The sequence below is a fragment of the Amblyomma maculatum genome, chromosome 3 (assembly GCF_055883805.1).
Source record: "Amblyomma maculatum isolate TAMU_Amacu chromosome 3, ASM5588380v1, whole genome shotgun sequence".
Lineage (NCBI taxonomy): Eukaryota > Metazoa > Arthropoda > Arachnida > Ixodida > Ixodidae > Amblyomma > Amblyomma maculatum.
In genome coordinates, this window is record NC_139346.1 from 61440592 (window position 1) to 61460502 (window position 19911).

Below are 19911 nucleotides of genomic sequence, written 5' to 3' on the forward strand. Positions count from 1 at the left end.
TTCGGTCCTGCGGGCGTATAACGGTGGCACTATAACGTGTTTTGGAACGTGTACGCTAGAAGTACACCAAGCGAACACGTCTGCTACAGTGAAGTTTTTTGTGGTGAAAAACGAACGGCAGGCCATACTCGGACTAGAAGCAAGTGAAGCTCTGGGGCTAGTTCAGCGTAAAGTATGTGCCATAGACAAGACTTCATACGACGCCCTTCTAAACAATTTCAGGCACGTTTCTCATGGCCTCGGTTGTTTGAAGCAGGCGTACAGCATGGTCCTTTCATCTGATGTGGTTCCTGTAGTGCAACCAGCTGGACAAGTTCCAGTGGCGCTAGAACCCCTAAAGAAAGAACTTGAAAAAATGGTACATGCTGGTATAATTGTCGGGGTGAACGAACCTACTGACTGGGTCAGCCCTTTAGTGTTGGCAACATGGTCACCCCGAAACACACCGGTCACTGCAGCTGGAAACTTGTCGAGATGCCTACCTGCAGACAGTGATTGCATGCTTGGTGAGCGGGCAGCCGGTGACAGGTGAACTCAAGCCATTTTCGAAAGAACTATCTGTCGTTAATGGAGTTGTACTAAAGGGTGCAAAAGTTGTAATTCCGAAGAGTATGCGACGACTCATGCTGGAAAGGATTCATGCGGGTCACCTCGGGTTGCAAAAGTGCAAGGAGAGGGCGCGAAAACTCATATTTTGGCCTAGTATGAATGGAGACATCGCTACCTGTGTAGAAAGCTGCGCAACGTGCAGAAAGTACGCGTACAGACAGCCGCAGGAACCACTTCTGATGCGACCAGTTCCGAAATGTGCTTGGTACAGGGTTGGAGTGGACATCTTTTCGTATGCGGGCAAGTCGTACGTGGTTGCTTATGATGCCTTTTCCAATTTTCCTGAGGTCGACATTCTAGAAGACATAACCGCTGAAACCACAATTGCAGCCCTTAGTGCCATGTTCGCCAGGTACGGTGTACCAGTGGAAGTCTGTACGGATAACGGACCCCAGTTCTCGAGCCGCGAATTTGCCCTGTTTGCTAAAACGTACGACTTTCATCACATAACCTCGAGTCCCCGTTATCCGCAGTCCAACGGCTTGGCTGAAAAGGGTGTGCAGATCGTCAAGCGTATCCTGAAAAAGACCATCGAGGCGAGGGAGGACTTCTGGCTCGGTCTCCTAGCATACCGCTCTACACCACTCGAAGATGGCCATTCTCCGGGTGAGCTCCTTCAGAGAAGGCACCTTCGTTCTAACCTTCCTGATTTCGGCCGGGTATCCCGTCGCAAAGTGAGGAAACACCGCCAAGCCAGGGCTGGAAAGCCTTTGGCGGTACTACCCGGAGGCGCAACAGTGCGGCTTCAGGATGCTGCGGGTTGGTCAAGCAAGGCGAAGGTCATTGCCGAAAGCGCTCCACGATCATACCTGGTAAAAACCCAAGATCATCGCATGTTGCGGCGAAACCGCCGGCATCTGATTACGACAAAGGAGCGGTATAGCAGTAGTGAAAGCAATGACGACGAGGAAAGTTGCACAGGCTCCCAGTCCCGGACAAAGCAGCCTACGAGCGGAGCTGAACCAAGTGCACAATCCTCGGGAGTCTCTTCACAAAACGGCGTGGGATCGACGCTACCAGCAAGTGGCCGTGGTTCTCCGCCGAGCATCCCATCGCCACCCCCTTTGAGAAGGTCAACTCGTAGCACCCGGCCCCCAAAGAAGTTACACTAGACGAACAATTCAATCAAGTGCCATAGTTGTGATCGCTGCTTATATTTTTACAAGTGTGTAATTTTTGTTCGTCCCATGGGAGGATGTATCGGACACGTGTAGTGACTGTTATCAGTGCCGATGCGTATCAGTGATGCGCAGTAGAGACAGCGCGCGTGTTCGTGCCTTTATAAATTGTGCTGGCAATAAACGTCATCATTCTTGCACTGACCGTGCTGCTGTACGCGTCGTCCCTTCGAGCGGCTGCAGGAGATATGGCTGGTACCTTGGATGGCACCGATGTATAGCATGAGCCACCTTCTCTGGTTCCGGAACTGCAGGATCTGCCCGCTCATGCAGCTCTTGAAAACTGCGCAAAAACTCTAGCAAACCCTCGCTTTCGCCTTGCGTCCTGGTGCAAAGCTCGTCTTTCATACGGATGTCATAGTCAGGCGGCAAAAACTCTTCTCGAAAACGGTCTTTAAAATCCTGCTTTGTAGCGAACAGCCGCTGTCTACGCCTCCAGGTTGCTGCGGAACCTACCAAAGCAGCACACGCGTGACCAGAGCGCTGTCCGAAATTGCCATTGCCATCTGATAATCGTCGATTTCATAGAGAAAATCGCACACAGATTCCTTATCGGCGTATCCTTCAAACCTTGGCACGCCCAAATTCAGCCGCAGCTGATTATCGCGATACAAGGGAGTGGGCGTTAACGAAACTGCCTCGCTTCCTACCATTTCTCTGAAATGTGCCTTTGATTCCAGTAGCTCGTTCAGGAGGCCAAGAATTCCGCTACAAATGTCCGACGGTTTGCATTTCCTGTCTTCTGAGTGCTCATGCTCGGAACCCGCCCGTGTGGGAGGCCGAACTGTCTCCGTTAACTGGGCGCTTGCACCCGGTAAGTCCGACATCGCTACGCACGAAACTGCATGAACCTCAAATTGGTACACTCGCGGGGCAAGCCAAAGCTCGAGTAGAAATCACGTTGGGCGCCAAATGAAGGCTCCGCCTTCTAGAATACGGGTTCGCGAGCGATGGTCTCGCCCGTCGAGTGAAAACCAAGTCTTTCTTAAAAACACCGGTTTATTCCGGATCAACAGAAAAGTATAAAATAGAAAAGAAAAAGCATTGGTCAAAACTGCGCTGGAAACATGCCGTCGAAGTTCGCGACAATGGACTATGAGGATAAAACGGAACAAGGGTCAGGGCTTCACCGCGACAACACAAAGCACACTGCGGCGCGATGGGCGAGTAATAGGGCCAAAGCGTTGATCACGGTACAAGAACATTGCTACTCGCGTGGCGGCACTCACGCTAACACTCCTAAGGCTTCCTTGAAGGTGCCGCTTCCGTCTTCGCCTCGCAGGATTCCGCTAAGTCGTCCGTGTACATCCCTCCGGCTTGGGACGCTGCCACGCCGCCCTTCTGTGGCCGGCCTCCCGGCGAAAAAGCCCCGAGCCTTGCTTCCAACGCGCTTATCTACCCTCTGTCTCGCGCCGATAACATGCCGCCCCCGCTCCGGGCAGCTCGCTCATGCGTACTCGCGCTGCCCGAGCGGACACCAACACAAACAGAAAAAAGCGCGCGCGGTTCGAAACGCTAAAAGGGGCTGTGGGGCCCCACAACTGTTAGTGCTATAGGCAGCTTTACTCGGAAGGGACAAGAAAACTCTGCATCCAAATTAGCCTCCATAACCTACTGTATAGGAATAATGGAAACAATATTGGAATTACTACTGAATGCTCTACCAACAATAAATCAGTGTATACATTTGTTCCTTTCTTCGTTCCTGCGTGTTAACTATTCAAACAAGATTTGGAGGGTACGGTGAGAAAAAGGACTGCGACAGGCAGCAAACGAGCGCGTGAAAAAAAAAACGTTCTTTGGCAACTATTTTGAGAGCAATTAAGGAAATACGAAGTGCATCGAGAATAGGCAATTTACAAAAAATGAAGCATGCAAAGCCTCCCTTAATGATATGAGTAGCAAGAACGAGTTCGAAATGAAACTATAGTTTATTTACACAAGCTTGGCTTAATTAGAAACGGACATAAAATATGGGCATGGATAACAATTATATACAAGTTCCAGGGAGAGGGTTGTTGGCAGCATTGATCACATTTAGCAGGCACAGGGTCCTTGTCGGCTTTGTTCTCATCAAACGAAGCTGTAGAAGGAGTCGCGTTTTTACACAAGCACAACAATGTCGTCTTCATCAGAGTCACTGTAGGAGTCATCAGGACACGAGGCAGACATGATTTCCTCCGCTTTCTTTGTCACCATGTTCACGAAAAAGCGCCAGTGCAGGCACACGCTTTGTCGACGGGAACGCATCAAGTCCATTTTGCTGCGGGAAACAGCCAGGATTCGGCAGGCGTCGATGTAAGTCGCTTCACAATATGCGGTAGTAGGCTGAGAGACGCGCGTAGATGGAACTGAACCATTGTTGCCACCAGCAAAAGGCGATGTTGACTCCATGACTCGGCAAAAGTTGAGCAGGGACTCGCGAGGCCGCACGACTGAAGCTTGGCTGCAACAAGCTAAGAATGGCTTGTTTCGTGAAGCACTACACATTTCATGTGTCCAAGATGGAGAGGGTAGATAAAACTGGACTGGTTTAGTGAAAGCAGAGTCTTTAGCTTTTCCTCCTCTAGACTTGTGGAAGCCCAGCTGTTCACTCCCGTTATCTTATCTCTACAGAGAGAAAAACATATTCAGAACCAGCTGGTGGGGACCCACTTTTGCTCTCGTGCGAATTACAAACTGACATGGGCTGGAGAGGCCCCTAAGCAGGACAGGTCATGGTTAAAAGCTTGTTCAGCACAGGGAAAGAAGAAGAATGACAACACCACACGCAAAGCTCTTAATGTAATACCGACGGCCATGCTTTAACAGAATAACGCGGCTCAAACTGGCACTAAGCAAAGTTTCGAATACCAGTCTCTAACTTAAGCGTAAATGTATAAACGGTGCGCATGAGCACAAGGCAATGCGCGTTATTGTCGGCACTGGTACGGTTTGAGGCTGAAATCACATGCGGCAATTTAGAATTCCAAAACCCAAAGCAGAGCAAAGGCTGCGAGTTCAATTAGGCGCTTTTCGCGGCGCTGTGATTCCTTTGGTAGTGCTGGCTCACCGGCAAACCCTTTAGTTTTTTTACAATTTTATAGTTTATTGACGCGTGGACTTTTAAAGAAAATGGCAAAACGATTTTTCTCCCGCCATGCGTCAGTAAAAGTTTATTTGGTGCGTTTCGGCACGCCGCTTATTATGTGTGCTTGTGTTTTAAAAAAGTAATAATTTGGCTTATAATACTCGGTAGCTGAATTGCAATATTTTAGCATTTTTAACGCACGTCATACAAAACAAAAAATATCGATAGCCGATAGAATCTTTTCCTGCTATATTTTTTGATGGAGTGGAAGCGTGGGCGAGTTAGTGTTACATAGTCAACCCAATATCCTGTTTAAAATTTTGTATAAGAGCATTGCGAAAATGGATTCCAAATAGCAAGTGTGCGTTATCCAGAAATATATAGTTATGCCCTATATAAACATTATGCCTTGAGGATTCGTCACAACCGTAACTCAAATCAACGTCTCTGTTTCCTATTTCATAATCTGGTTTTGCGATCTGCAACCATGACATCACTGTTCATGGTATAGTAACTATAATATGCGTAGAAATAATATGAGCAGGCGTAATAGTTGTAGTAGTGTAAAGTGACAGTTCCAGTAATCACAAAATCTTAGCTTTATCAAACGTTATTCGTATATGATAACGAGGAACAAATGAAGTCAATTTCGAGCAATAACATCCCTTGTTTTTTTGTTAGCTCGCGCGTGCCCAGCCTCAGAAGTTGAAGTTCGTAAATTACAAAAGTAAGAAAAAATGCGTGACCGTCAAATTCTTTTTACGTTTGAGAAGAGTTGACCTTGCAAAACAAATTCCAAATCGCTACCAAGAGAGGAAGCACCACGCACGCGACCGGAATATTCTCTTGTGCACTTCAGAGTATATCCGGCGGCGGAAACAACTAAAAGAGCCGGAGGGAAGTTAAGACAGTTTTGAACCTACATGTCCAGAAGAAGAATTCGAACTAGGATAATTTTGAACGCGCTTAGGGCGCCCCTTTCTAGTGTCCAATTTCAATCCTTTGCATTGTCAATTTCATTATTTGGACGTACGTATTTTGCATTCGCATCCAGTTTACGTTTCTGTATAATTGTGCAGAACAATTGGGTTTACAATTTTTGTTGCTTACTAATAGGCGTCTACCTCCATATTCTGCGTCAATTTGGCCTAAACAGCGCGCTGAATATTTTTTTTATATCACCCTTGGGAGAAACGCTTGCGAATACATGCTTATGGTTTTCACGGACCCAAGGTTTTCAAGAATTTGTGTAACACGCGGCTCTTAAAATGCCGCTTTTGTGTTTAGATGAGGTGTGTGAAAGCGATTACAAAAGTCGATTCGCCCTGAGAGTCATTTGAAGGTGCTTTTCACTTTGTTGTTTCCCACTTGCATGTTCATTGAAAATATCCTCGACTACTAGAGCAGCTGATCTCATGATTTCCCTCTATATTAGGTTCAGCACCATTGAACCCTTCTATTTTTCTTGCACGTGAACTGTGAAGGCTCCGCCTTCTAGAATACGGGTTCGCGAGCGATGGTCTCGCCCGTCGAGTGAAAACCAAGTCTTTCTTAAAAACACTGGTTTATTCCGGATCAACAGAAAAGTATAAAAAAGAAAAGAAACAGCATTGGTCAAAACTGCGCTGGAAACATGCCGTCGAAGTTCGCGACAATGGACTATGAGGATAAAACGGAACAAGGGTCAGGGCTTCACCGCGACAACACAAAGCACACTGCTGCGCGATGGGCGAGTAATAGGGCAAAAGTGTTGATCACGGTACAAGAACATTGCTACTCGCGTGGCAGCACTCACGCTAACACTCCTGAGGCTTCCTTGAAGGTGCCGCTTCCGTCTTCGCCTCGCAGGACTCCGTTCCGTCGTCCGTGTACATCCCGCCGGCTTGGGACGGTGCCACGCCGCCCTTCTGTGGCCGGCCTCCCGACGAAAAGCCCCGAGCCTTGCTTCCAACGCGCTTATCTACCCTCTGTCTCGCGCCGATAACATGCCGCCCCCGCTCCGGGCAGCTCGCTCATGCGTACTCGCGCTGCCCGGGCGGACACCAACACAAACAGAAAAGAGCGCGCGCGGTTCGAAACGCTAAAAGGGGCTGTGGGGCCTACCCTGAGCATTGTCTCGATTCTGCTTTTTTCCGCTGGTGACCCCGTGAAGGAATTCAAAACGGTTAGAATACCACAGCCTGTGATATTGGCCGAATGGCCGTTCGTGGCAAGCAACTGTGACTGTGGCTCAGCGGCCTTAGTCTTGAACTGAAATGCTGCTGTACCGGTGTCATACCGGTAGGTTCCCTTACTGAGATCTATCACGATTCCTGCCTTCACTATGAAGTTACGGCCTAGTATGACTGGCCAGGATAGTCCGGGGAGGTGTAAGAAACGCTGTCTAATCTTTCGACCATTTATAGCAACTGTTAGGCGGGCTGCTGAGGTTGCGGGTACTATGTGAGTCGACGCCATACGAAGGTTAGTGTTTACACTCCGCAACCGGACACATTTTGTCTCGCAGGAATTTTTCACCTGATCGCCGAAGACTGACACTGTAGACCATGTGTCTAAAAGGGCTGGAAGCTCCAGTCCGGCCATTTTGACCAAGACCAGCGGGGTCTTGTCTGGTTGGCCTTCCTCAAAAGAAGTTGACGGGACTGCACTCACCGAGTGTTTGTAGGGCTTCTCGGGGTCTGCCTCATGCGCAGGTGGGGACAATGGTACCTGTGTCGAAGACACCTGAGTCTGTGGCACCTGGTTCGATTCAGGCAGGAAAGGTAGCAACTGGATCAGCTCTCCCGGTGGTTGGCCACGTCTGTGCAGCCTGGCCGCTGGATGGTGCGATGACCAAAACACCCCCCCCCCCTGTGTTGTCCTGGATCTGCGAATCGGAGGACAAGTTGTGCCCGGGGGCGACGCCCGCTTCTCACCTGATGGCGACACCGTTGCACCCGGTGGTGACACCCACGTTGCACCCGGTGGTGACACCCACGTTGCACTGGTAGGAGACGTCCGCGTTGCACCCGGTGGTGACACCCACGTTGCACCCGGTGGTGACACCCACGCTGCACCCGTAGGTGACGTCCACGTTGCACCCGGTTGTGACACCCATGCTGCACCCGTAGGTGACGTCCACGTTGCACCCGGTGGTGACACCCACGTTGCACCCGGTGGTAACACCCACGTTGCACTGGTAGGAGACGTCCGCGTTGCACCCGGTGGTGACACCCACGTTGCACCCGGTGGTGACACCCACGCTGCACCCGTAGGTGACGTCCACGTTGCACCTGGTGGTGACACCCATGCTGCACCCGTAGGTGACGTCCACGTTGCACCCGATGGTGACACCCACGTTGCACCCGATGGTGACACCCAAGCTGCACCCGATGGTGAATGGTAGCCGGCAGCCGCTGTAGGAGATCTCCGGGATTTGCGCGCTCTGACGTGGGGTGTCCCAACTGCTGCCACACAAGGGGTACCCGCGCCTGCGTATGGCAAGAAGACACGGGGCCCCATCTGACCTGTCGCCCCATGAAATTGGCTCGTCACCTGAGTAGACGCATCAGGGCTTGTGACTCCGTGCAAGTCGCCAGCCTCCGTACGGCAGCCTGGCGTCTCCAGGCTGCGTGCTGCCGATGATCCAGGCCACGCACAGGACGGCTCAAGGCAAGTCTCTGCAGGGGGAGGTGGTTTGTACTGGAGCTCCGCCAGGAAAGATGCCTCGATGCGGGATGCTTCTCTAGCCATGTCATCGAAGTCCGCGAACTGGCGACGCCGGAGATGTATCGGACACGTGTAGTGACTGTTATCAGTGCCGATGCGTATCAGTGATGCGCAGTAGAGACAGCGCGCGTGTTCGTGCCTTTATAAACTGTGCTGGCAATAAACGTCATCATTCTTGCAATGACCGTGCTGCTGTACGCGTCGTCCCTTCGAGCGGCTACATGGTGTCAGAAGTGGCCCTTTGAGGCCTGAAGGAAATCGTTCCTGAGTCCGGTGCGCCATGGCCCTGCTGAAGACACCGGAGCCTTTGCGGCTGACTGGTAATGTAGCAGAAAATTGGAAGCGTTTTAAGCAGAAGTTTGAGTTATATCTGCAGGCGACGGCACCTACGGACCAGCCGAAAACAGAAGCAGCCAAGGCAGCACTCCTGTTGAGCGTTGCGGGCTACGACGCTTTGGACGTCTTCAACAACTTCCAGTTTGAGTTGAATGAAGAAAAGGACTACAGCACCGTGGTGAGAAAATTTGATGCCTATTGTGCCGAAGTTAGCAACGAAGTGCATGAGAGATACCTATTCCGTTCAAGAAAGCAAGCGGAGGGCGAACCATTTGAAAGGTTTATTCGCGACCTGAAAAAGCAAGCAGCACAGTGTAACTTTGGCACGTTGCAAGAATCAATGATTAGGGACCAGATAGTGTTCGGCACGCTTAATCATCGACTACGCGAGAAAATGCTTCGAGATAACCAACTGACTTTGCAAAAGGCAGCAGAAATGTGCAGAGCAGCAGAAACGGTAGCCCAGCGGAACGAAATATGGCGCAAAGGGGACGAATGTGTCGACACGATTTCGAAGCGCCCGGCTCCTGCAAATGAGCGGAAAGAAGTTAAAGCATCTTTTCATTGTAGTAAGTGCAACCGCTGGCACAAGCCCAAACAATGCCCAGCCTTCGGTAAGAAGTGTCGCTTGTGTCACAAGGCGAACCATTTTGCAAGTGCCTGTGCGTCTGCAAGGGTGAGTGAAGTAAGGGAACTGGAAGAAGAGGACTTTGACACTTTAGAGGTCACCACCGCAAGACGAGAAAGGGATTGGATGGTCAAGGCTCAAGTTCGTAACTGCGAGGTCAGATTTAAGGTAGACACCGGATCGCAGGCAAGCCTGCTTCCCATGTCTGTTTACAAAAAAACTGCGGGGAGCAGAGGAGCTGAAGCCGACTAATTCGGTCCTGCGGGCGTATAACGGTGGCACTATAACGTGTTTTGGAACGTGTACGCTAGAAGTACACCAAGCGAACACGTCTGCTACAGTGAAGTTTTTTGTGGTGAAAAACGAACGGCAGGCCATACTCGGACTAGAAGCAAGTGAAGCTCTGGGGCTAGTTCAGCGTAAAGTATGTGCCATAGACAAGACTTCATACGACGCCCTTCTAAACAATTTCAGGCACGTTTCTCATGGCCTCGGTTGTTTGAAGCAGGCGTACAGCATGGTCCTTTCATCTGATGTGGTTCCTGTAGTGCAACCAGCTGGACAAGTTCCAGTGGCGCTAGAACCCCTAAAGAAAGAACTTGAAAAAATGGTACATGCTGGTATAATTGTCGGGGTGAACGAACCTACTGACTGGGTCAGCCCTTTAGTGTTGGCAACATGGTCACCCCGAAACACACCGGTCACTGCAGCTGGAAACTTGTCGAGATGCCTACCTGCAGACAGTGATTGCATGCTTGGTGAGCGGGCAGCCGGTGACAGGTGAACTCAAGCCATTTTCGAAAGAACTATCTGTCGTTAATGGAGTTGTACTAAAGGGTGCAAAAGTTGTAATTCCGAAGAGTATGCGACGACTCATGCTGGAAAGGATTCATGCGGGTCACCTCGGGTTGCAAAAGTGCAAGGAGAGGGCGCGAAAACTCATATTTTGGCCTAGTATGAATGGAGACATCGCTACCTGTGTAGAAAGCTGCGCAACGTGCAGAAAGTACGCGTACAGACAGCCGCAGGAACCACTTCTGATGCGACCAGTTCCGAAATGTGCTTGGTACAGGGTTGGAGTGGACATCTTTTCGTATGCGGGCAAGTCGTACGTGGTTGCTTATGATGCCTTTTCCAATTTTCCTGAGGTCGACATTCTAGAAGACATAACCGCTGAAACCACAATTGCAGCCCTTAGTGCCATGTTCGCCAGGTACGGTGTACCAGTGGAAGTCTGTACGGATAACGGACCCCAGTTCTCGAGCCGCGAATTTGCCCTGTTTGCTAAAACGTACGACTTTCATCACATAACCTCGAGTCCCCGTTATCCGCAGTCCAACGGCTTGGCTGAAAAGGGTGTGCAGATCGTCAAGCGTATCCTGAAAAAGACCATCGAGGCGAGGGAGGACTTCTGGCTCGGTCTCCTAGCATACCGCTCTACACCACTCGAAGATGGCCATTCTCCGGGTGAGCTCCTTCAGAGAAGGCACCTTCGTTCTAACCTTCCTGATTTCGGCCGGGTATCCCGTCGCAAAGTGAGGAAACACCGCCAAGCCAGGGCTGGAAAGCCTTTGGCGGTACTACCCGGAGGCGCAACAGTGCGGCTTCAGGATGCTGCGGGTTGGTCAAGCAAGGCGAAGGTCATTGCCGAAAGCGCTCCACGATCATACCTGGTAAAAACCCAAGATCATCGCATGTTGCGGCGAAACCGCCGGCATCTGATTACGACAAAGGAGCGGTATAGCAGTAGTGAAAGCAATGACGACGAGGAAAGTTGCACAGGCTCCCAGTCCCGGACAAAGCAGCCTACGAGCGGAGCTGAACCAAGTGCACAATCCTCGGGAGTCTTCACAAAACGGCGTGGGATCGACGCTACCAGCAAGTGGCCGTGGTTCTCCGCCGAGCATCCCATCGCCACCCCCTTTGAGAAGGTCAACTCGTAGCACCCGGCCCCCAAAGAAGTTACACTAGACGAACAATTCAATCAAGTGCCATAGTTGTGATCGCTGCTTATATTTTTACAAGTGTGTAATTTTTGTTCGTCCCATGGGAGGATGTATCGGACACGTGTAGTGACTGTTATCAGTGCCGATGCGTATCAGTGATGCGCAGTAGAGACAGCGCGCGTGTTCGTGCCTTTATAAATTGTGCTGGCAATAAACGTCATCGTTCTTGCACTGACCGTGCTGCTGTACGCGTCGTCCCTTCGAGCGGCTGCAGGAGATATGGCTGGTACCTTGGATGGCACCGATGTATAGCATGAGCCACCTTCTCTGGTTCCGGAACTGCAGGATCTGCCCGCTCATGCAGCTCTTGAAAACTGCGCAAAAACTCTAGCAAACCCTCGCTTTCGCCTTGCGTCCTGGTGCAAAGCTCGTCTTTCATACGGATGTCATAGTCAGGCGGCAAAAACTCTTCTCGAAAACGGTCTTTAAAATCCTGCTTTGTAGCGAACAGCCGCTGTCTACGCCTCCAGGTTGCTGCGGAACCTACCAAAGCAGCACACGCGTGACCAGAGCGCTGTCCGAAATTGCCATTGCCATCTGATAATCGTCGATTTCATAGAGAAAATCGCACACAGATTCCTTATCGGCGTATCCTTCAAACCTTGGCACGCCCAAATTCAGCCGCAGCTGATTATCGCGATACAAGGGAGTGGGCGTTAACGAAACTGCCTCGCTTCCTACCATTTCTCTGAAATGTGCCTTTGATTCCAGTAGCTCGTTCAGGAGGCCAAGAATTCCGCTACAAATGTCCGACGGTTTGCATTTCCTGTCTTCTGAGTGCTCATGCTCGGAACCCGCCCGTGTGGGAGGCCGAACTGTCTCCGTTAACTGGGCGCTTGCACCCGGTAAGTCCGACATCGCTACGCACGAAACTGCATGAACCTCAAATTGGTACACTCGCGGGGCAAGCCAAAGCTCGAGTAGAAATCACGTTGGGCGCCAAATGAAGGCTCCGCCTTCTAGAATACGGGTTCGCGAGCGATGGTCTCGCCCGTCGAGTGAAAACCAAGTCTTTCTTAAAAACACCGGTTTATTCCGGATCAACAGAAAAGTATAAAATAGAAAAGAAACAGCATTGGTCAAAACTGCGCTGGAAACATGCCGTCGAAGTTCGCGACAATGGACTATGAGGATAAAACGGAACAAGGGTCAGGGCTTCACCGCGACAACACAAAGCACACTGCGGCGCGATGGGCGAGTAATAGGGCCAAAGCGTTGATCACGGTACAAGAACATTGCTACTCGCGTGGCGGCACTCACGCTAACACTCCTAAGGCTTCCTTGAAGGTGCCGCTTCCGTCTTCGCCTCGCAGGATTCCGCTAAGTCGTCCGTGTACATCCCTCCGGCTTGGGACGCTGCCACGCCGCCCTTCTGTGGCCGGCCTCCCGGCGAAAAAGCCCCGAGCCTTGCTTCCAACGCGCTTATCTACCCTCTGTCTCGCGCCGATAACATGCCGCCCCCGCTCCGGGCAGCTCGCTCATGCGTACTCGCGCTGCCCGAGCGGACACCAACACAAACAGAAAAAAGCGCGCGCGGTTCGAAACGCTAAAAGGGGCTGTGGGGCCCCACAACTGTTAGTGCTATAGGCAGCTTTACTCGGAAGGGACAAGAAAACTCTGCATCCAAATTAGCCTCCATAACCTACTGTATAGGAATAATGGAAACAATATTGGAATTACTACTGAATGCTCTACCAACAATAAATCAGTGTATACATTTGTTCCTTTCTTCGTTCCTGCGTGTTAACTATTCAAACAAGATTTGGAGGGTACGGTGAGAAAAAGGACTGCGACAGGCAGCAAACGAGCGCGTGAAAAAAAAACGTTCTTTGGCAACTATTTTGAGAGCAATTAAGGAAATACGAAGTGCATCGAGAATAGGCAATTTACAAAAAATGAAGCATGCAAAGCCTCCCTTAATGATATGAGTAGCAAGAACGAGTTCGAAATGAAACTATAGTTTATTTACACAAGCTTGGCTTAATTAGAAACGGACATAAAATATGGGCATGGATAACAATTATATACAAGTTCCAGGGAGAGGGTTGTTGGCAGCATTGATCACATTTAGCAGGCACAGGGTCCTTGTCGGCTTTGTTCTCATCAAACGAAGCTGTAGAAGGAGTCGCGTTTTTACACAAGCACAACAATGTCGTCTTCATCAGAGTCACTGTAGGAGTCATCAGGACACGAGGCAGACATGATTTCCTCCGCTTTCTTTGTCACCATGTTCACGAAAAAGCGCCAGTGCAGGCACACGCTTTGTCGACGGGAACGCATCAAGTCCATTTTGCTGCGGGAAACAGCCAGGATTCGGCAGGCGTCGATGTAAGTCGCTTCACAATATGCGGTAGTAGGCTGAGAGACGCGCGTAGATGGAACTGAACCATTGTTGCCACCAGCAAAAGGCGATGTTGACTCCATGACTCGGCAAAAGTTGAGCAGGGACTCGCGAGGCCGCACGACTGAAGCTTGGCTGCAACAAGCTAAGAATGGCTTGTTTCGTGAAGCACTACACATTTCATGTGTCCAAGATGGAGAGGGTAGATAAAACTGGACTGGTTTAGTGAAAGCAGAGTCTTTAGCTTTTCCTCCTCTAGACTTGTGGAAGCCCAGCTGTTCACTCCCGTTATCTTATCTCTACAGAGAGAAAAACATATTCAGAACCAGCTGGTGGGGACCCACTTTTGCTCTCGTGCGAATTACAAACTGACATGGGCTGGAGAGGCCCCTAAGCAGGACAGGTCATGGTTAAAAGCTTGTTCAGCACAGGGAAAGAAGAAGAATGACAACACCACACGCAAAGCTCTTAATGTAATACCGACGGCCATGCTTTAACAGAATAACGCGGCTCAAACTGGCACTAAGCAAAGTTTCGAATACCAGTCTCTAACTTAAGCGTAAATGTATAAACGGTGCGCATGAGCACAAGGCAATGCGCGTTATTGTCGGCACTGGTACGGTTTGAGGCTGAAATCACATGCGGCAATTTAGAATTCCAAAACCCAAAGCAGAGCAAAGGCTGCGAGTTCAATTAGGCGCTTTTCGCGGCGCTGTGATTCCTTTGGTAGTGCTGGCTCACCGGCAAACCCTTTAGTTTTTTTACAATTTTATAGTTTATTGACGCGTGGACTTTTAAAGAAAATGGCAAAACGATTTTTCTCCCGCCATGCGTCAGTAAAAGTTTATTTGGTGCGTTTCGGCACGCCGCTTATTATGTGTGCTTGTGTTTTAAAAAAGTAATAATTTGGCTTATAATACTCGGTAGCTGAATTGCAATATTTTAGCATTTTTAACGCACGTCATACAAAACAAAAAATATCGATAGCCGATAGAATCTTTTCCTGCTATATTTTTTGATGGAGTGGAAGCGTGGGCGAGTTAGTGTTACATAGTCAACCCAATATCCTGTTTAAAATTTTGTATAAGAGCATTGCGAAAATGGATTCCAAATAGCAAGTGTGCGTTATCCAGAAATATATAGTTATGCCCTATATAAACATTATGCCTTGAGGATTCGTCACAACCGTAACTCAAATCAACGTCTCTGTTTCCTATTTCATAATCTGGTTTTGCGATCTGCAACCATGACATCACTGTTCATGGTATAGTAACTATAATATGCGTAGAAATAATATGAGCAGGCGTAATAGTTGTAGTAGTGTAAAGTGACAGTTCCAGTAATCACAAAATCTTAGCTTTATCAAACGTTATTCGTATATGATAACGAGGAACAAATGAAGTCAATTTCGAGCAATAACATCCCTTGTTTTTTTGTTAGCTCGCGCGTGCCCAGCCTCAGAAGTTGAAGTTCGTAAATTACAAAAGTAAGAAAAAATGCGTGACCGTCAAATTCTTTTTACGTTTGAGAAGAGTTGACCTTGCAAAACAAATTCCAAATCGCTACCAAGAGAGGAAGCACCACGCACGCGACCGGAATATTCTCTTGTGCACTTCAGAGTATATCCGGCGGCGGAAACAACTAAAAGAGCCGGAGGGAAGTTAAGACAGTTTTGAACCTACATGTCCAGAAGAAGAATTCGAACTAGGATAATTTTGAACGCGCTTAGGGCGCCCCTTTCTAGTGTCCAATTTCAATCCTTTGCATTGTCAATTTCATTATTTGGACGTACGTATTTTGCATTCGCATCCAGTTTACGTTTCTGTATAATTGTGCAGAACAATTGGGTTTACAATTTTTGTTGCTTACTAATAGGCGTCTACCTCCATATTCTGCGTCAATTTGGCCTAAACAGCGCGCTGAATATTTTTTTTATATCACCCTTGGGAGAAACGCTTGCGAATACATGCTTATGGTTTTCACGGACCCAAGGTTTTCAAGAATTTGTGTAACACGCGGCTCTTAAAATGCCGCTTTTGTGTTTAGATGAGGTGTGTGAAAGCGATTACAAAAGTCGATTCGCCCTGAGAGTCATTTGAAGGTGCTTTTCACTTTGTTGTTTCCCACTTGCATGTTCATTGAAAATATCCTCGACTACTAGAGCAGCTGATCTCATGATTTCCCTCTATATTAGGTTCAGCACCATTGAACCCTTCTATTTTTCTTGCTCGTGTACTGTTAGTGCTATAAGCAGCTTTACTCGGAAGGGACAAGAAAACTCTCCATCCAAATTAGCCTCCATAACCTACTGTATAGGAATAACGGAAACAATATTGGAAGTACTACTGAATGCTCTACCAACAATAAATCAGTGTATACATTTGTTCCTTTCTTCGTTCCTGCGTGTTAACTGTTCAAACAAGATTTGGAGGGTACGGTGAGAAAAAGGAGTGCGACAGGCAGCAAACGAGCGCGTGAAAAAAAAAACGTTCTTTGGCAACTATTTTGAGAGCAATTAAGTAAATACGAAGTGCATCGAGAATAGGCAATTTACAAAAAATGAAGCATGCAAAGCCTCCCTTAATGATATGAGTAGCAAGAACGAGTTCGAAATGAAACTATAGTTTATTTACCCAAGCTTGGCTTAATTAGAAACGGACATAAAATATGAGCATGGATACAAATTATATACAAGTTCCAGGGAGAGGGTTGTTGGCAGCATTGATCACATTTAGCAGGCACAGGGTCCTTGTCGGCTTTGTTCTCATCAAACGAAGCTGTCGAAGGAGTCGCGTTTTTACACAAGCACAACAATGTCGTCTTCATCAGAGTCACTGTAGGAGTCATCAGGACACGAGGCAGACATGAATTCCTCCGCTTTCTTTATCACCATGTTCACGAAAAAGCGCCAGCGCAGGCACACGCTTTGTCGACGGGAACGCATCAAGTCCATTTTGCTGCGGGAAACAGCCAGGATTCGGCAGGCGTCGATGTAAGTCGCTTCACAATATGCGGTAGTCGGCTGAGAGACGCGCGCAGATGGAACTGAACTATTGTTGCCACCGGCAAAAGGCGATGTTGGCTCCATGGCTCGGCAAAAGTTGAGCAGAGACTCGCGAGGTCGCGCGACTGAAGCTTGGCTGCAAAAAGCCAAGAATGGCTTGTTTCATGAAGCACTACACATTTCATGTGTCGAAGATGGAGAGGGTAGATAAAACTGGACTGGTTTAGGGAAAGCAGAGTCTTTACCCTTTCCTTCTCTAGTCGTGTGGAAGCCCGGCTGTTCACTCCCGTTATCGTATCTCTACAGAGAGAAAAACATATTCAGAACCAGCTGGTGGTGACCCACTTTTGCTCTCGTGCGAATTACAAACTGACATGGGCTGGAGAGGTCCTTAAGCAGGACAGGTCATGGTTAAAAGCATGTTCACCACAGGGAAAGAAGAAGAATGACGACACCACACGCAAAGCTCTTAATGTAATACCGACGGCCATGTTTTAACAGAATAACGCGGCTCAAACTACCAAACTGGCACTAAGCACAGTTTCGAATACCTGTCTATAACTTAACCGTAAATATATAAACTGTGCGCATGAGCACAAGGCAATGCGCGTTAGTGTCGGCACTAGTACGGTTTGAGGCTGAAATCACATGCGGCAACTTAGAATTCCAAACCCGAAGCAGGGCAAAGTCTGCGAGTTAAATTAGGCGCTTTTCGCGGCGCTGTGATTCCTTTGGTAGTGCTGGTTCACCGGCAAAGCCTTTAGTTTCTTTACAATTTTATAGTTTATTGTCGCGTGGACTTTTAAAGAAAATGGCAAAACTATTTTTCTCCCGCCATGCTTGAGTAAAAGTTTATTTGGTGCGTTTCGGCACGCCGCTTATTATGTGAGCTTGTGTTTTAAAAATTAATAATTTGGCTTATAATACTCGGTAGCTGAATTGCAATATTTTAGCATTTTTAACGCTCGTCATAAAAAACAAAAATATCGATAGCCGATAGCATCTTTTCCTGCTTTATTTTTTGATGGAGTGGAAGCGTGGGCGAGTTAGTGTTACATAGTCAACGCAATATCCTGTTTAAAATTTTTTATAAGAGCATTGCGAAAATGGATTCCAAATAGCAAGTGTGCGTTATCCAGAAATATATAGTTATGCCCTATATAAACATTATGCCTTGAGGATTCGTCACTACCGTAACTCAAATCAACGTCTCTGTTTCCTATTTCATAACCTGGTTTTGCGATCTGCAACCATGACATCACTGTTTCATCATCATCATCATCATCATCAGCCTGATTATACCCACTGCAGGGCGAAGGCCTCTCCCATATCTCTCCACTTAACCCGGTTCTGTGCTAGCTGCATCCACTTGACCCCTGCGAACTTCTTAATCTCATCTGCCCACCTAACTTTCTGCCGCCCCTGCTACGCTTTCCTTCCCTTGGAATCCAGTTTGTTACCCTCAGCGACCATCGGTTATCCTCTCTTCGCACTACATGCCCTGCCCATGCCCATTTCTTCTTCTTAATTTCCACTAGAATGTCGGTAACTTGAGTTATTTCTCTGACCCACTCTGCACGCTTTCTATCTCTTAATGTTACCCCTACCATTTTTCGTTCCATAGCCCTCTGGGTTGTCCTCAACTTAAGTAGAACTCTCTTGGTTAGCCTCCACGTTTCAGCCCCATAGGTGAGTGCAGGCAAGATGCAACTGTTGTATACTTTCCTCTTGAGCGATACCGGTAAGCTGCTAGTCATAATCTGCGAGTGCTTGCCAAATGCGCTCCATCCCAATCTTATTCTTCTTGTTATTTCCTTTTCATGGTCAGGATCTGCGGTTACTACCTGTCCTAAGTAGATATATTCGCCTACTACTTCCAGTATTTCGCTACCTAATGTAAACTCCTGTTCCTTCCCGAGGCTGTTGAACATTACCTTAGTCTTCTGCATATTGATTTTCAAGCCTACCTTTCTACTTTTCCTGTCTAGGTCATCAATCATTATTTGCAGTTCATCTCCCGAGTTGCTTAGCAAGGCAATGTCATCAGCAAATCGCAGATTACTGAGGTATTCTCCATCTACCCTTATCCCTAACTGCTCCCATTCCAAGTCTCTGAATACTTCCTCTAAACAAGCTGTGAATAGTACTGGGGAGATTGTGTCTCCTTGCCTAACACCTTTCTTTATGGGAATTTTGTTGCTTTCTTTATGTAGAACTATGGTTGCTGTGCAGCCACTATATATATCTTCCAGCACTTTCACGTACGGCTCGTCTACCCCCTGATTTCGCAATGCCTGCATCACCGCCGAGGGTTCAACTGAGTCAAATGCTTTTTCGTAATCAATGAATGCTATGTATAAGGGCTGGTTATATTCCGAGCATTTTTCTATCACCTGATTGATGGTATGGATATGATCGATAGTAGAGTACCGTTTCCGAAACCCTGCTTGATTCTTTGCTTGATTGCAGTCTAAGGTTGTCCTGATTCTATTAGCGATTACCTTAGTAAATACCTTATACGTAACAGACAGTAAGCTGATTGGTCTGTAATTTTTAAGGTCCTTAGAGTCCCCTTTCTTGTGAATGAGGATAATGTTTGCATTCTTCCATGCTTCCGGTACCGTCGATGACACCAGGCACTGCGTATACAGGGTGGCCAGTTTTTCTAGCACGATATCCCCCCCGTCCTTCAGCGAATCTGTAGTTATCTGATCCTCTCCAGCTGATTTCCCCCTTTTCATAGTTTCTAGTGCTTTCTTGACCTCGTCCTTCGTCACTGGTGGAACGTCTGACTGTTTTTCCCTACCGCCAATCTCATTACGGTCCTGACTACTTTGGCTACTGTAGAGATCTGTATAGAACTCCTCGGCTACTTTGACTATCTTGTCCATATTAGTGATGACGTTGCCCGCCTTGTCCCTTATCGCATACATCTGGTTTTTGCCTATGCCCAATTTCTTTTTTACCGCTTTAAGGCTTCCCCCGTTCTTTACAGCATGCTCAATTTTCTCCATGTTATACTTCCTTATAT

General features: G+C 48.2%; 1 protein-coding gene across 1 annotated transcript; it reads left to right on the forward strand.

The window, feature by feature from the left end:
• Positions 1-8845: 8845 nt before the first annotated feature.
• Positions 8846-9781, forward strand: LOC146194863 (uncharacterized). Its single transcript, XM_084596655.1, has one exon. The coding sequence runs from the start codon at positions 8846-8848 to the stop codon at positions 9779-9781; it is 936 nt and encodes a 311-aa protein (XP_084452781.1).
• Positions 9782-19911: the final 10130 nt, after the last annotated feature.

What these genes read in the sequence shown, in the direction of transcription:
- LOC146194863 (XM_084596655.1), top strand. Translation starts at nt 8,846, where the DNA reads ATGGCCCTGCTGAAGACACCGGAGCCTTTGCGGCTGACTGGTAATGTA.